This window comes from Alternaria hordeiaustralica, assembly GCF_023758085.1.
Source record: "Alternaria hordeiaustralica strain BMP 2776 chromosome Unknown scaffold_16, whole genome shotgun sequence".
Lineage (NCBI taxonomy): Eukaryota > Fungi > Ascomycota > Dothideomycetes > Pleosporales > Pleosporaceae > Alternaria > Alternaria hordeiaustralica.
This window is the reverse complement of record NW_026056788.1, coordinates 69,078-84,601: the sequence shown is the minus strand read 5'-3', so window position 1 is coordinate 84,601 and position 15,524 is coordinate 69,078. Positions and strand designations below refer to the sequence as shown.

Genomic DNA, 15,524 nt, shown 5'->3' with positions numbered 1-15,524 from the left:
GATTATCTTGTGTCAATTCAGAAGAAAAATGAAGAGACGCGAGCTTGTATGAGCTTTCTGCACTGCTTCCTGGTGTACTGCGAAATGTTAGCGTGAAGGCTAATGCAGCTACGACCTAGGGAGGCGCTTCGCCGCGGGACTGCCCTAGGGTCATGGCGGGCTGCATACGTTGTACTAGAACAGCCGACCCATCCTTCACTCAGTTGCTGCTGTTGCGTCGTCATTTTATGTTCTCGTCGTCGGTCTGGAGAAATGACGCAGTTTCTCACCCAGTTTCCAGGCTGCAGCGTTCAGCTGCCAAGCAGGTGGCTTTTGTACCAACCTCGTTGTGGTTAGACCCTGTCGTCTTACCTACAGACTCCTGTCGTCGTGCGGGGTCCTGCTATCTATGCGCTACCATCCTTCCCAGCCTATCTGTTGCAGATGTTCACCAAACCACTTAGACCCAAAAGAGGTCGCAAAAGCGATCCTGCTCGCCCCTTCCATTCCATACCCACTGCAGGCTCAACAAAAGCGAGAGACTACAGCGACGAGGCTGAAGACTCTGATCACGAGGTTGAAGAGTCTGGTGGGGACGAGGCTGGCGGGGACCAGACTGAGGGCTCGTGTGACGGTCAGGGTCCAACATTCCGCACTGATGAGGATGCATCCCAGATAGACAGTGCAGAGTACGAAACGTCCAGCCCGGGTTCATCTAGTCCCGGTTCTGAATCTGCATTTTCAGGTGTTCGTCGACCCTTGTATCTTGGGGGCAACGAGCAATCCGACCAGAAAGAAAAACTAGAAGCAGAAGCAGAAGCGGAAGCGGACGAGAAGCTCTTCAATATCGTAAAGAAATTGACCATATCACGAGATCAAACAGAATCTAGCAACTTCGCGACACAGAAACTTTTGGCGATCGCTGCGAACCTGGAAGTTTTGACGGAAAAAGTACCCTTCGAATTTTTGCCACCACCATCTCCCTCTCAAGGCAATAACGCTCTTCAAGACTATCAAATACAGCTTATGCTTTTGGAGCAGCAGAACAAAAAGCGAGTGCTCATGGCGCAACAAGAACAAGACAAGACGCCATCTGACATCCCTAACCAATCATTTCCTGGAAGCTCCCGTCTCGGCAAAGCCCCCGAACCCAGCTCTCCATACTTCATGCCTCTCGACATGCAACAGCCACCCTTGCTTACCATCCGAAACCCACCCATCGCTCACTCAATGGAAGCATCGACACAGATCCACGCCAATGCCTGTGAGTCAGAGCTTGTCAGCCGGCTGTTGAAACGGATCGATGATTTGGAGAGAAGCATTAAAGGATCGGAACATCCACTGGGGCAGGGTATCAGTCCTCCACGCTTCCAGGTGCTTCATATATTGGATGATGTAAATGGCAGTGTTTGTCTTCAAGAGCCGACTTGGGCTCTCGGAAAGGGGGGAGGACTGCAGCTGAGAGCGGAGTCACCACTAGCTGACTTGAAAACCCATCTACGAAAGAACGACGACATCTCTTTCTTGGTATACAAGTCATACGCAACACCTAGAGTCAGCGCTATTGATTTGGCCGAGGGACTTGAAACAGGCGTACTCCCTGCCCCACAACCGTCGAATGAGACCATCACGATCATGTCCGAAGAGCTTCGCGTGGCTTTGCAGATATTTCTCAAATCAGCGTGCACGCTTGATGAGACACAGCTACCTTCGGTCTTGGATAATCTACAGGCTCCCTACCTGTTCTGGTACCGTGGCAGATCAAAGGGACAGACTGTGTCGAATCAGCTTCCCAAGCACCAAGCGCATTTGAAGCTACTTTTCGATTGGATTGAACGCAATTACGCCGCCAAGTTTGACCAGTTCGAAGAGATGAAATCTCGTGGGCGCATATCTCATGCATTCACTGAATATCTATTCTTCCCAGGCGATGTCGTTGTTGACCAAAATGGCAACAAGACTCAGGCCTATCGATTGCGAGACATGCCGACGTTACAAAGGGCTTACGGACGTAACCATGATTCGCATCAATTTGAGAAATCGTCGCGTGTAGGATCAAGGGCGGATGAAAGGAATAAGGCCAACGAAGCATGGGCTTGGGATATGTCATGTTCGACTATCGTTTACGATGGCCAGTTCTATCGTCAAAATGAGACGCTCACACTTAAATTGGTCGCCGACAGTCACGATCAAGAAGTCGACATTGCTCAGTTGAGCATAATCCCCTTGCCATTCGTCAGTAAGAATCTACAGAACCAACTCTTGCAGAGAGGCCGTACATTCTGGTCATGTCGTGTCAAACGCCCGATCTCTTATGAGGGTGGGGATGAAGAGACGTCGCATACGGTAGGAACAAAGCGCTCAATCAAATCTTTGCTTTAAGCAAAGCTAAAACATGCTATAGTACGGCGAGCGATACGTAATCGACAACAAAACCTTCAAGAAGCTCCACGACAATGATCAGAAATCGAAACGAAACCAAGGCCCCGTGTTCATGAGTGGTAGCAAAGACAGAACGTCATTATTTGTGAAAAGAATGGACGACGATGATCCTCCTCAAGCGCCCGACATATATCTGTTTCCGCCAACTATACCTGGATTCTCCCTGCGCCGCAAAGTGTGGAGTACGAGTTCTCTTAACATCTATCATGCAAAAAAGCTGACTACCCATAGTCGATCTGGTGGTCGACAAGATAGTCGACATCTCATGGAACAAAGAGGCCTTCAACCATCTAGTCGCTGACGACAAGACGAAAGAGCTTGTCCACGCTCTGGTGGCCGACCGAATCTCTAGCGAAAGAAACACCGACATCATCCAGGGCAAAGGCAATGGACTCATCATTCTTCTTCACGGAGGCCCTGGCACCGGCAAGACTTTTACCGCAGAGAGTGTCGCCGAGCTGGCTGAGAAACCATTGTATCCTGTTACGTGTGGTGACATTGGTACCGAACCAGAACAAGTCGAGAAATACCTCGAATCAGGTAAGTTCCAGTTGCAAGAAATGCACATGAGCCAATTTCTGACTTTGCACGTCCACCACTGCAGTGTTATACCTAGGTAGCCTCTGGGATTGTGTAGTGCTCCTCGATGAAGCTGACGTGTTCCTTGAGGAGCGAGGGATAGCTGATCTAGCACGCAATGCCCTAGTTTCCGTCTTCCTCCGTGTGCTGGAGTACTACGACGGCATTCTTATCCTCACATCCAATCGCGTCGGCACATTCGACGAAGCCTTCAAATCCAGGATCTCACTTGCCCTGCATTACCCCAACTTGGGCAAGTCGCAACGATGCCGTATCTGGAAGAACTTCCTGAACCGCCTCAAAGCGCTGAAAGAGCCGGGTATCGACTTCGATGACATCGAGTGCAATGTATTGGAATTGGCGGACGAGGAGCTCAATGGTCGACAGATTCGCAACGCGATTACGATCGGAAGGCAGCTCGCAAAGTTTCAAAAGAAGGAGCTGTCGTATGCGCATCTGAAGCATGTTGTTGAGGTAGCCGGTCAGTTTGAAACGTATGTCAAAGAGACGAAGGAGAATTTCTCAGATGAGCAGATCGCTCGGCTTCATGGACGCCGGTAGTGACCTCTTTCTCATCCCTTCCATTATTTAGTGGGCGGATTCAGTCATCGTGTATCTCTTGTGTGTTGCGGGGATCGTACACCAGTAGTGACAGAGGGTGGTCTTCGTCACATTCTTCCAACGAAGCGCATGCGTAGGCAATGCGACTTCCATGACGGTCTCTTCACAGCGCCAGCAGGTGGTCTCACCAACAACTATTTAATACACAAGGGACTCCCTCTATCTCTTTGCAACCATCGTGGCGCTTAACAACTAGGTTTTATCCTTACCGAAACCTACCAAAGTTTGCACGAGCTTTTGACAGCTTCAGCGATGGATGCCTTACACTTTCTTTATTTTATCAAACGCGAGTTTGACTGGCATATGCGACAGCACAGAGGATTGGAGACATATCGTGCGCCATCTCTTACGAATCCTATTCACCCAATGTTTGCTTTGGATCGCTGGGCCACTGGTCTAGAGCAAGACTCGGATTTGTCTACTTTGTTGCTGCGCCCTTAGGACGATAACATTCGTTCTCTATTACTAATTAAGGTACCTAAACTAAATACAACTAATTACCTAACACTTGTAACTAAATCCCTTAACCTATCTTACTGCCTTATAGAGCGCCCTTTACAATCTACATAACCCTAATTAGCAAGCCTACGTTAGAGTCCTTCTACATGTTCTTAATAAATTTCTAGTCTTGTTTATCTAAATCCTCTATCGCTGTGTTGTTTTTTGCTGCAGTAGAGAGTTATTAAAGACAGAAGTGTTAAAGAGAGAAGCGATGTTAATGTTTGCGCTGCAGAGTAGCAATTACTAGCCGCTAGATGTTAAGTGTGTCTAGTTTAGTAATCTTAACCTACTAATTAGTTAGTAGGCTATTTACCTTAATACTGTCTAAGAGGCGTCGCTCCTACAGAAGATAGAGGTAGTAATTCTACAGAAGCTTAAGAACCTTAGACACGCTTGCTGTAAGCAATAGGTTATCTAGGTCCTCTTGTATTTGCGCGATAGTAAGCTCTATAAGAGCAGGCAGGCTGCTAAGAAAGAGAAGAATGTTACCTGCGATTGTATGTTTAGTGTTAAAGAACATTGTAAAGAGTTTAAGTTAGAGACTAAGCCTAATAGAGGAGCGTTAGTTAATAAGAAAGAGGAGAATAGATAGAGAGAGAAAGAGCTGTGCGAGTAAATATTCTTGTAAGAGGATTTATATTATTTTAAAATTACAATACCTAGTTACTTTGTTGCAACAGCGAGCTATAGTTGTTTATCGCAAGTCCTATAGTTGTACGTAGGGTATTATTGTTACCTAATTACTATAAGGAGAGCTGCCTCACTAGGTAATTCTTAGGTGCTAACAAGCTGTAAGGCTTAGCCTAAGCTTCCCTAGGCCAAGGATATGTTGCATTTACTCTTATTTTACGACCTTTTTAATACTAGTAGAGGGCTATACCAGACTTGGACACCTTCTTGATGATACCAACGGCTTATATATTCATCTTAATCTAGGGCAAGACACCCTACAACTCTACCGCAGCATGCGACCTGCCTTGCAACTTGCGTCACTATGGCTCACCGAAGACATGCCCCTGCTTTGGTTCAGTCACTTGACCTTTGGACATCGTCGCCATAATGCGGCCGGCCAAGTGTACCTGGAGAGAAATCCTCATTATAAGACCCTGGGAGCCCTTGCTACTGTCAAGGCGAACCTAATCGAATTTGGAAAAACGAACTTTTTCTTGTTTTACCATCCTAGTGTGAGAAACAACTATTTCGGCTGTACATATCGTCAGAAAGAATCGTTGCCATACTTTAACGAGTTCAAGTCCGCTGACTTTCCACTTGCTGTCTCTAGTAAGGGTGTTCAAAAGCCTTGCATCGCCCTTACAAGGGGCTTCGTCAAAGCCCTTCAGTCGACGAGTATAAGTGAAAACGAACGATACAGAACCCTTTTCATGCTCGCCACTGTTCTGTGCCATGAAGTTGCGCATGGGTACCACATGTTCCATCATATCAGTCCTGAGCCACTGTGGGCTGGAGATGAGAAGGCCCCAGAACTAGGCTTCTCGTGGGAACTGAACGTGTTAGGTCATGTACCGATGCCTACCGGTAGGAGTGGGTTAGACGGCCAATTCCACGAACTACACGCGATCCGCATGCTGGAAGTTCCATCAAGCGCTGATGAACGTCTTAAGGTTCTCCTCTATCTCAAGGGCAATTCACGTGCAGAGTTCACGACACGAGATGCTTCCGGACACCATCGCAAATGGCCTGTTGTAAACGGCGGAAACTTTCGTGGTGCGAAATGGACACTGAGCAGCGACGCGCTCTACTTCATCGCCTCCTTCCACGACGTTCCCATGCACTGGGTAATCTCTTGGTTCCAGCAAGATGTCTGGGAAACGCTTAAGGCGCGATGGGTGCAAGCAAACAGGTTTGAACCTCCTGCTCTCGGCCAAGCCTTCATGATCATCTACGAGAGAAATCCGTACGGAGTGCAGGTTCATCGACCTCTTTACCCAGACAATCGTGTAGACGCCACGATACTCGAGAAACGTCACAAATCAGTCCAAAAATAGGCTGAGGTGCGGGTGGGAAGTTTCGGGTTGAAATGCAGCTGTAGCGGTCACCAAATATACGGATAGTTATTGACTTGTCATCAATTTGTCGGCACGGAACTGCGGTGACTCATCAGATGGTTGAGCGAGACAGCCAGAATTCAGTCATGAGTCCGAGCTGAATGTGCTTAGCCATCTTTGCGATTGCCCATGGGAAGCCTGAAGTTCACCTAGAGCTTCTTCTTCCAGAATCCTTGCGGAGGCCACGCGGGAAGACCCTTCCTATGTCCACGCTTTGAGGAGAGAGTCCCAGTGCTTACTACAGCATATAGGCTTGATAGGTTTGTTGAAGGAATATCGGAGACCGGATGATAAAATGCGTGACGAGAGCCGTGATGTAGAGAAGTGTTACGTCTTCGTCGGCGTCGCGGCGGACATCGGCGAACGAAGCCCGGATTTAGCAATGCGCGAACACAAATTCCGGCACCGGCCATCGTCGTCATCGTTCTCATCACGACAACACCGGGAATCAAGCCAATGCAGTGTAGCGCCCTGGCGTCATGATTGGCTCTCTCGACAGAACCGGCTAGAATGCCGGGCTATCTTCTCTGTCTTCATGCACGGAAACGGCTGAGATGATGGAGCCGACCCCACCTGGAGCTTGAACGACTTAAGGCCCTTCCACCCCGCCAAATTTCTTAGGACAGCATCAAGCGTCACACCTAACTCCCTCTACATCCATCAATTCCTCCTACAAACCTCCAATATGGCCTGCGACAACTGCAAGACCGGCTTCAAGTGGGGCGCCGAGTCCGTCGGCAAGGAAACCAAGCTCGACAACATCGACTGCTATGTTACCGGCGACAACAAGGATGCCGCTATCCTTATCATCACCGATGTCTTCGGCTGGACACTTCCCAACATCCGCATTCTGGCAGACCACTACGCGAAGGAAGCCAATGCGACCGTCTACGTTCCCGATGTGTAAGCAGCTACGCGACGCGACGCATACATTCAGCGCAACCATGGAACTAACAGCCATTGCACAGGTTCGGCGGCGAAGTCGTAGACCCCGACGCGATGTCCGACCCAGAGAAGGCGAAGAAATTCGACGTCATGGCCTTCATCGGCCGCAATAACAAGGAGATCCGCTACCCCGAGATCAAGCAGCACGCCCAGACCCTCAAGTCGCAATACAAGAAGGTTGCTGCCATCGGTTTCTGCTACGGCGGATGGGCCGTCTTCAAGCTCGGCGCCGACCCCTCGCTCGTCGACGCCATCTCGACCGCCCACCCCTCCATGCTCGAGAAGTCGGAGATCGAGAACGTCAAGGTCCCCGTCCAGGTCCTTTCCCCCGAGAACGACCAAATGTACACTGAGGAGCTGAAGAAGGCTACGTTGGAGACACTGCCCAAGACTGGTGTCCAGTGGGAGTACATTTACTTCCCTGGTCTGAACCACGGCTTTGCTGCGCGTGGTAACCCCAATGACCAGAAGCAGAAGGATGGTCTGGAGAGGGCGAAGAGGAGTGCTGTGAACTTCTTCAATGAGTTCTTGCACTAGAACATATGTTACGATGGTCATATGATCTCTGAACGAATTTAAATGAAATGATACCTCAACTGTGGCTTTTCTCTCGTTCTCCGGTTGACAAATAAGTAGGAAGTAAGGCATCCGGTCACGAATGAGCCGTTGAGGATATCGAAGTGAATATGTGAATGAATTGCTGGTTACTGCTGCTACAAAGTGTACGTTTCTTTGACGTCACGCAGAATCCTCTTTTTAAATATATACATGAAGGTCTTTCCAACTTCCGGTTGGAACGATACCATCGTCCGTCGCATCTTATGCGCCGTTGACCAGGCGAGCGAGCCTAGACCTGGTCTCCCAGCCCCAAGCGCCGACACTGCGCTTAGCCATAGCAGCAACGCTCTTAGCATAGTTGTTCGTGCCGTGGCTGGGATCAGCGTCCTTAGCCTTGCAAGAAGCGCCATCCGAAGGGCCACCAAGGGGACCCTCAACGGCAGCGAAATGCTGCTTCTCGCTGGTCGTGCCGACCATGTTCTTCGCAGCCTCAGGAACCCAGCCGTTGATGAAGTCACCGTGCGAGCACCAAGCAGGTCCGCAGGCCAGCTTGAACGGTGCGGTGGTACCAGACCAGCCGTTGGGCAGGGCCTTGCGCATGTCGTAGCGGATGGAGAAGCGGAGCTGGGGCATAGACTTCATGCCCTTGGGGCACCAGTTGGGTGTTCCGTTGTCGCGGCTCTTATAGCCGGTCTCGAGGGTCTCTTCGTTGACACACTGAGGGAAGAAGAGGAGTTGCTGGATGTGGGTCGAGCAGGTCTTGGTGGGGAAGCCGTTGGCGTCGAGAGGAATGTCTTCGCTCTCGCAGCCCCATGAGGCCTTTGCGTTGACGTCCATAGCATCAGGGGTCATGGCGTCGGCTTTGCCGGCTACCATCTGCAGGTCTTGCGGGATGGCGACCTCAGCGGGGGTCTCGCCTAGATTGTAGTATGCGCTGAAGCGGAAGACGGGAACGGGCTCGTAGTTCTTGCCGTCTTTGGTGTATAGGAAAGTGGGCACCCAGTAACTCGACAAGTCGTTGGGGTTCTCGGCGGTGGTGCAGCCTTTCTGGAGTTCGGCGCTGGTCTTGGTGCCGGCGACAACGGCGTCGGAGCCGTAGAAGGAGTGTAGATGCGACTTGTCAAACTCGCCAGGGTAGACAATGGGATCGATGTTCTTCTCCATGAAAGGGGGAGGGATCTGAATGACGGTGTACGCGTTGGCGAACTGAGCGAGCAGACCCGCAGCAAAAAGAGTGTAAAGAGACATCCTGTGCCTTAGTAACGAATGTAATAAACGATAGAAGAGTTTGAAAAGATAGTAAAGTTGGTAAGAGAATGAAGCGCGATGAAGAAACCGTAAACAGTGGCGCGCTCGTGGTACTTATGCCTGAGGCCGAAGCCTCGTGCCCACCATGCCACAGCCTAGGGCATCCTTCCCTCGGGGCGTCCACCAAAGTTTCAAACCTCCTGGTGTTTTCGCCCAAGCGAGGCATCTTCGCCGTTAGACCTAGGACTATTGTGGAGGTTAGGGACCGCGGCATGAACGACAGGAGACGTTGCCGAGGCGCTAAGCCGGCTGCGGAGCTGCTCATTGGCGGATCGCCCGTGCCAAAACACTAGTGTCCGCTGTTCCGCGTTTAACAGTTTCGAAACTGCGAAACAAACTGCCTTTGTCCTTGCTTTTCATTTCCTCCGAACAGTAATCGGCTTTTCGGATACGGATGCGTTTTGTGGCGCTATACGCTGGGGCTCTGCGATGTGGCGTGAAGAACATGATTCACTGCGATTAGAACTAGAGGGCGAACTAGTTCAATTGCAGTTATGCGTGCGCGTATTTACGACGTCCGAGGACTCCAGTACTGAGTGTTGAAGAGCAGACCTTTTATCATCAAGCTGACTTCCAAGGCTGTGCTCCAAGATTTTGTGTGCACATCACGTGCGTGGCGCATACAACGTGCGGCGTGGTAAACAATTCGATTCAGATCAACGAAGCTGCGACTCACTCCGCATCTACGTCTCACGCCCTGCCACCGCAACCACCTCTACTGTCATTCGCAATCGCGCAACCCTCATAGCGACCTCGCACATCCTGATAGGTAATTTGTTGTGGTTCCACAGTATGCACGACGAGAAGCGTCACGATTTGTCCCTCTAATGTCCTGCTCACGCTCACACTTTTCCCACCACTGTATCGGCGCCTTGGCCCAACGGAAGGAGGAGCTTGTTGTGTTTGAATATTGACGGAGATGCTTTGCGAAGAATGCGTACGTGTATTCTCACGCGGCGACCGCAAGCATCATTCGAGCCTTGCCTCTCTCACCAAAGCAGCAACAGCCGGATGCTACATCTGTACTCCCTTGTGGGAATCTGTAAGGCCAGAAACTGGTCACTTGAGGGACGACCTGAAAAGTCACTTCATCATCGGTCAGATTCCAGATACTTATTCTCGAGTTTCCCGTACTCTACCAGAAGAACATATGGTTAGCTATTCCTCTTTATCCACGTGGGGAAGAAAGAAAAGTGTTGCCCACGGTTTTCCGAAAAAGCTCGACCCGCGGAGATTTGTCGCAGTACCTACAGCGAACGTCCCAGTAAATGTCGGTACATACGGCAGATGGTCCACAATACCCATGGCAGAATCCTTACAGGCTGCGCAAAAGTGGATGAGAACTTGTCTAGACACCCATGAGCAGTGTCAGAAACACAAACAACCGCGTACATATCCGACACGGCTCCTCGAACTTGGCAGCCACAAAGTGCGACTAGTACTACCACAGGAAGAGGAACTATCGGGCCCGTATGCTGCTTTGAGCTACTGCTGGGGCCCAAATCCTAGCTTCATCCGGCTAACGGCCGATAACATGCAAGATTTTCGGCTCGGAATACCCCATTCAGATTTACCCATTGCTTTTCAAGAGGCAATTTGCTTCGTAGAAGGGCTCGGAGTTCGCTACCTCTGGATCGATGCTCTCTGTATCATACAGTCTGGCAGGGGGAGTAGTGAAGACTGGCAATTGGAGTGCAGTCGCATGCAAGAAGTGTACTCGAATTGCATCATCAACATTTCTTTGGTACAGGCTGCGCACCCGGACCAAAGCTGTATGGGAGGTTATAATCGTAAAGCGAATCTGCCTTTCACTACAACTATGGCTATGCGAGGAATGAGTGGGGACTTTACCGGCACACCTCCTGCCTTCACTGTCATACCAAGCCAGTACTTCCAACATTCGCTTTATCAACAGCCCCTCGGAAGTCGCGCATGGGTCCTACAAGAACGCCTGTTGGCTACTCGCGTCTTGAGCATTGGCCATGGAGAACTTTTCTGGGACTGTGTACGGGTCCCAAACGCAAGCGAATCTCTTCCACGCGGCTTCGAACTTTGTCCTGACCCTACGAGGGCAGTTCTGAATGAAGCGCTGGGTCTTCAGATAACTTCCATTCCGCAGGCCTTAGACAGCCGGACTTTAGAGGATACTTGGTCTAAGATCCTTGTCGATTACAGTGCGAGGCAGCTCACATATCCCCAAGCGGACAAGTTGATTGCTATCTCGGCTATCGCAAGCTGCATGCACTACGCATTAAACGACACGTATCTTGCTGGCCATTTCTGGAAAACGCTCCCACAAAGTCTGAACTGGAGAGCAAATCGTGCACCTGGACATTCATTCCGTACTGATGAAAGGCCACCACAAAGGCTGCCCAGGTCCTCTAGCCAGATGTTGGATGGCAGCTGGGTGGTCACGCCAACATGGAGCTGGGCATCGATGAATGGCCGATTGAGAACGCGACCATTTGTTGGAGCGTCTTTGACGGTTATAGCAATCGCAGAAGAGTACAGGCTTTTCCCCCTTGATAAAAGCGAGCGAAGACCATGTATGGAGAAGATGATACTGCTGACCATTCGAGCCTGGTCTAGACCTATCAAATGGACGCTGGGTGGGCCGATCGGCTATGAAAACACAGAAAGTTTGAAAGAGGAGGGTTTTGAACGTCTCTACGTCACTATGGATGAGCCGAATGAGAAGCCCGAAAACGGAAGCATGTTTCTACTTGCGGCACTTGTCCATGCAGACAATATAGTGGTGGGCTTGTTGCTGAGAGAGATAAACATGTACGAAGACAGAGTATACGAGAGACTGGGGCAATTCCGGGCACCATTCGACCGCGACATTGGGACGGAATGGCAATCGTTGTTCACTGATGGAGAGCGCTCCATAACTATGTGCTGATGAGCTAAGCCGAACATTGCTATGTCAGCCCGATAATCTCACACACTGGCTATGCGTCATCACAATGTCGCCCTTGACACCTCCTCACTCTCTACAGGCCCGATACTCGTTCGATGAACAGCATTACACTGTACAGAAATCCTGATAGTCGGCCATCGGAAAAGATTGGGAGCAACAGCGAAGACATCGAGGACTTGATGCGACCGCATCGTATATCAAGACGATGATCGCTACTCGAGTAATGATTCCAAAACAGCAATGGCTCCGTCTCAGTTCAAACACAGTGTGTGAACATTTTGTGTCAACCTACGGTGCCTCATCACCACTTGGGGTTTGCGGTCAAGATCGCATCGACAGTGTTCGAAGTGCTATTACAGGTTTCAATGCTCCATAAGTTCGCTGGATAACCAATTGTCTCCCATGTCAAACTCTACTTATCAGCCGCATCCAGCGGCTTGTTCTGCCCATAATTCAGCGTCTTCTCCCTCTTCTTCGCATCCGACTCCTTCGGGTCATGCTTCATGTTGTCCTGACTCTCCGTTGTCTCTTCCGTCGCGCGTGCGCGGTCTTGCTCTGGATGGCTGACTGGGTTTTGTATTGATGCGTGGTCGCCATCGTTCTTGTCGGTCTGGCCGACTGAGGCGCTCTTGTTGATGGACTGGCTCTCAGCGCTGCTTGCTTGGGGGTTTGAGACGTTGGATGATTGGCCGGGTGCGGCGCTGCTGGCGTATGTGCGGGTGATGACTGGTGCGAGAACTGGAAGGAGGTGTGTTGATTGTTGTTCTTTTGTTTTGGGGTGAGGGTAGTCACCTTCGCTATGTTATTGGACGGAGCGGGTCGCAATGGGCGCTGAGCGCGAGAAGCTCTGGAGGAATCTTGATGCCATTTTGTGTTTTGGTGTTGTCGAGTAGATTACGGGGATTTACAGGCATAAAGTCTTTGTTCGCAGAAACTCACGGCCATATGTCTACGAATGTTTATCACACTCCCTCCTTGACGTGCCTGTGATGTTGCCAAAACGTCACCATCAAGCCGCAAAGCCGATCTCTAGGCGTTCGGCATCTGCTTCCCGTACAAATCCACTCTTACTTATCTATGACAGCTGCGGAAAAGCATGACACCGAACGCCAGTGCTTTCGACGCTACTTTTTGTCGATGTTTGCGTGTGCCGTAGAGCTTGCGCTCCTGGGCAATTAAGATGATGACGTATGCCAAAGAACAAGCGACGACAGCATCAAAGTGGGAACATATCTACGCGTCACGATACCATACACTGCAGCGGGTAGAAGCCCAAAGAGCTCGGAATCGCATTGTGGTGAGTGATCCTGCGCTCTGTTGGAGATACATGGATGCCCAGGTGGTGCCCGCCAGAGCGGATAGTCACGTGATGCCCCACTCCCGGCAATCGGACTTTCCGCCCCTACCAACCGCGCGTATTCGCAACCACCCAACCCACTATACGACTTCTAACAGCTTGTCGGACTACCAACCGATCCAGGTCTGCCTCTCATGAGTGCTTTCGGCATAAAATGTCCTCATTTAGTTCGCACGCGATGCTATAGGGCGCGGGGTTGAAGAACACCGAGTGTTACAATTACTACCTCTTTCAAGTCTATCGTACAACGCTGCTTCTCTCAGATTCTATGAGATATCTACAAATAATCCGCATCAACCCAGTTCTCCTTCTCAAAGTTCACCCCAAACAAATCCGACGCCTTGATCCGCGCGTCCCGCTGCGATGAGAAGTTTGCCCTTGCCTCTGGATTTGCGCCAGGCCCGTAGTTCATGTACTCCTGGTAAACAACATTATCCACACTCTGTACATTATCCCACCTCGCCCATCCCTCCGGCTTCACCACATCGCTCAGATAGCTATCCTGGAAGACCACTCTAGAGTACGGTCTCCACGGCCTGCCAAGGAAGGTCGAATTCGTGCCGTTGGTTCCGGACACATTGACCTGGTTGAAGACGTATATGCTGGTGTTGTTCTCAGCTTCGCGACCGTTCGCAGTAACCCAGCCAGGACCGATGGATTCGATGTCGATCTTGTCGAACCACGCGATGGCGCGTAGACCGAAGATGAAGTCTACCGCGCCATTGACGAAAGACTTTGCGTAGATTTGACGCCCGATGTTGGCGTAGATGGTGTCTTGGTAGCCGGTGAACTTGCAGCCGTAGAAACCTTGGTTCGTCTTTTGCGCGCTGAGGGCGAGGGCTTGGCCGTTCTTCTCGGCTGCACCGAAGGTGTTGGCGATGTTCAGATTGTACACGCGGATGTTCGTTGTGTTCAAGCGGAGGGTGGCTGTTGCGTCGTTGTTGGCAAGGCCGGGTGTATTGCGCGAGAGATTGTATGTCAAGGTGGCTTCGTTGTCCTTGTAGCCGCGAGCATCCTTCGTGGAACCTTGTATGGTGATGGGGCCAGCATGAGGAGGGACGTAGACTTGTTCGTTGTATATCCCGGCGACGACAAAGATCTTCTGGGCATCGGTCTTGTTATGCAGTGCGTCTACTGCGGCACTGATGCTGGGATAGCTGCCGTTGGTTGCGCCGGATGCATCGACGACTATCGCGCCTCGGTCGGGTTTGGTTCTTGTGTACTTGTCGGCAGACACCACGGAAAGGGTACCTGCAAATGCAAGGAACTGTATCAGACGAGACACCATGTTGATTGGCAGAGAACGATTGACCTGGTGTTCGGTACCCGTCCATCGGAACGGCCGGGTTCTTATACTAGATTGACGAAATGCACCCCTTTACGCGATTACTACAGTCTGTAATTATTCCGTCGCGCTTACCTCTACGGGCCGACTATCGAACATGCGCGCTGTTTGCCATTGCCATCGTGACTTTGCGGGGAAGTGTGGAGGAAGCATCGTTGGTGCTGTATCGTGTGATTGGTGGCACAAATCGTTCCGTGGGCAACTTTACCCCAGATTGTTTAACCATCGGCAACGGAATCTGGGGAAGCAATGTTGCAGTAGATCTGATCTTGATGTTTTGTCAAGCGGACGGATGCGAACGGGGATTGATCTCGGTTTGCTTGGTTGAGGTGCATACAAAGTAAGCCCGATTGATTACTTAGGTAGTCGCGCCGCGCGGCGACTGCCAACGTCCTTCTTGGCTTGACCTGCTTGAACGCGCATTCTTCCACTTCAATGCTCTCATGTATGCGACTATTTCTCTCTTCTTGCAGGCATGAGTTTGAGATTTTACATAATTCTGATCGCGTACGGGCAGCAATAACGAACGAGACTTGGAGTGGACGCGACGACAACCGAAGTACCACCGCGCCTTTCTCGATATACGAAACACACCCTAGCTCGTTTGCCGCCACTCTCTAGATATTGTGATAGCATTATACAGTTGTTCAAGAGCAAGGAATGAGGTCCAGTTCTGCCTGCGATAGGCTGCGATGCCCAAGCCGAGGAGACGGTGAGCGCGTTTGCAGTAAATCTTGCCCCGAGGCCTGAGGCTATGTTCTCAAGCACCTCATGATGACTGGGTATGAACAGGCCATTAGGGTAGACTATAGTTTCTCGTATCGAATGGTACACCGCATGCATTATCTACCGCGTGGTCACGATGATCAATAGGTCAAAAGCCGTCGCGAGCCGTGCTCAGGC

The 15,524-nt window shown here is 50.7% G+C and overlaps 6 protein-coding genes across 6 annotated transcripts; 3 read left to right on the top strand and 3 right to left on the bottom strand.

Moving 5' to 3' along the window:
- Positions 1–423: 423 nt before the first annotated feature.
- Positions 424–3,561, top strand: J4E84_007324 (uncharacterized protein; the record flags this gene model as incomplete). Its single annotated transcript, XM_049389909.1, has 4 exons — positions 424–2,325; positions 2,384–2,603; positions 2,653–2,961; positions 3,026–3,561. The coding sequence occupies 4 exons, from the start codon at positions 424–426 to the stop codon at positions 3,559–3,561; spliced, it is 2,967 nt and encodes a 988-aa protein (XP_049242209.1).
- Positions 3,562–5,504: 1,943 nt separating this feature from the next.
- On the top strand, positions 5,505–6,128 carry J4E84_007323 (uncharacterized protein; the record flags this gene model as incomplete). Its single annotated transcript, XM_049389908.1, has 1 exon — positions 5,505–6,128. One exon carries the CDS (start codon positions 5,505–5,507, stop codon positions 6,126–6,128), a length of 624 nt encoding a protein of 207 aa, XP_049242208.1.
- A 745-nt stretch (positions 6,129–6,873) lies between these two features.
- On the top strand, positions 6,874–7,670 carry J4E84_007322 (uncharacterized protein; the record flags this gene model as incomplete). The annotated part of the gene is made up of 2 exons (XM_049389907.1): positions 6,874–7,091; positions 7,157–7,670. 2 exons carry the CDS (start codon positions 6,874–6,876, stop codon positions 7,668–7,670), a joined length of 732 nt encoding a protein of 243 aa, XP_049242207.1.
- Positions 7,671–7,952: 282 nt separating this feature from the next.
- J4E84_007321 (uncharacterized protein) lies at positions 7,953–8,939 on the bottom strand (the record flags this gene model as incomplete). Its single annotated transcript, XM_049389906.1, has 1 exon — positions 7,953–8,939. The coding sequence occupies one exon, from the start codon at positions 8,937–8,939 to the stop codon at positions 7,953–7,955; it is 987 nt and encodes a 328-aa protein (XP_049242206.1).
- Positions 8,940–12,331: 3,392 nt separating this feature from the next.
- On the bottom strand, positions 12,332–12,833 carry J4E84_007320 (uncharacterized protein; the record flags this gene model as incomplete). The annotated part of the gene is made up of 2 exons (XM_049389905.1): positions 12,332–12,684; positions 12,731–12,833. The coding sequence occupies 2 exons, from the start codon at positions 12,831–12,833 to the stop codon at positions 12,332–12,334; spliced, it is 456 nt and encodes a 151-aa protein (XP_049242205.1).
- A 720-nt stretch (positions 12,834–13,553) lies between these two features.
- J4E84_007319 (uncharacterized protein) lies at positions 13,554–14,564 on the bottom strand (the record flags this gene model as incomplete). The annotated part of the gene is made up of 1 exon (XM_049389904.1): positions 13,554–14,564. The coding sequence occupies one exon, from the start codon at positions 14,562–14,564 to the stop codon at positions 13,554–13,556; it is 1,011 nt and encodes a 336-aa protein (XP_049242204.1).
- Positions 14,565–15,524: the final 960 nt, after the last annotated feature.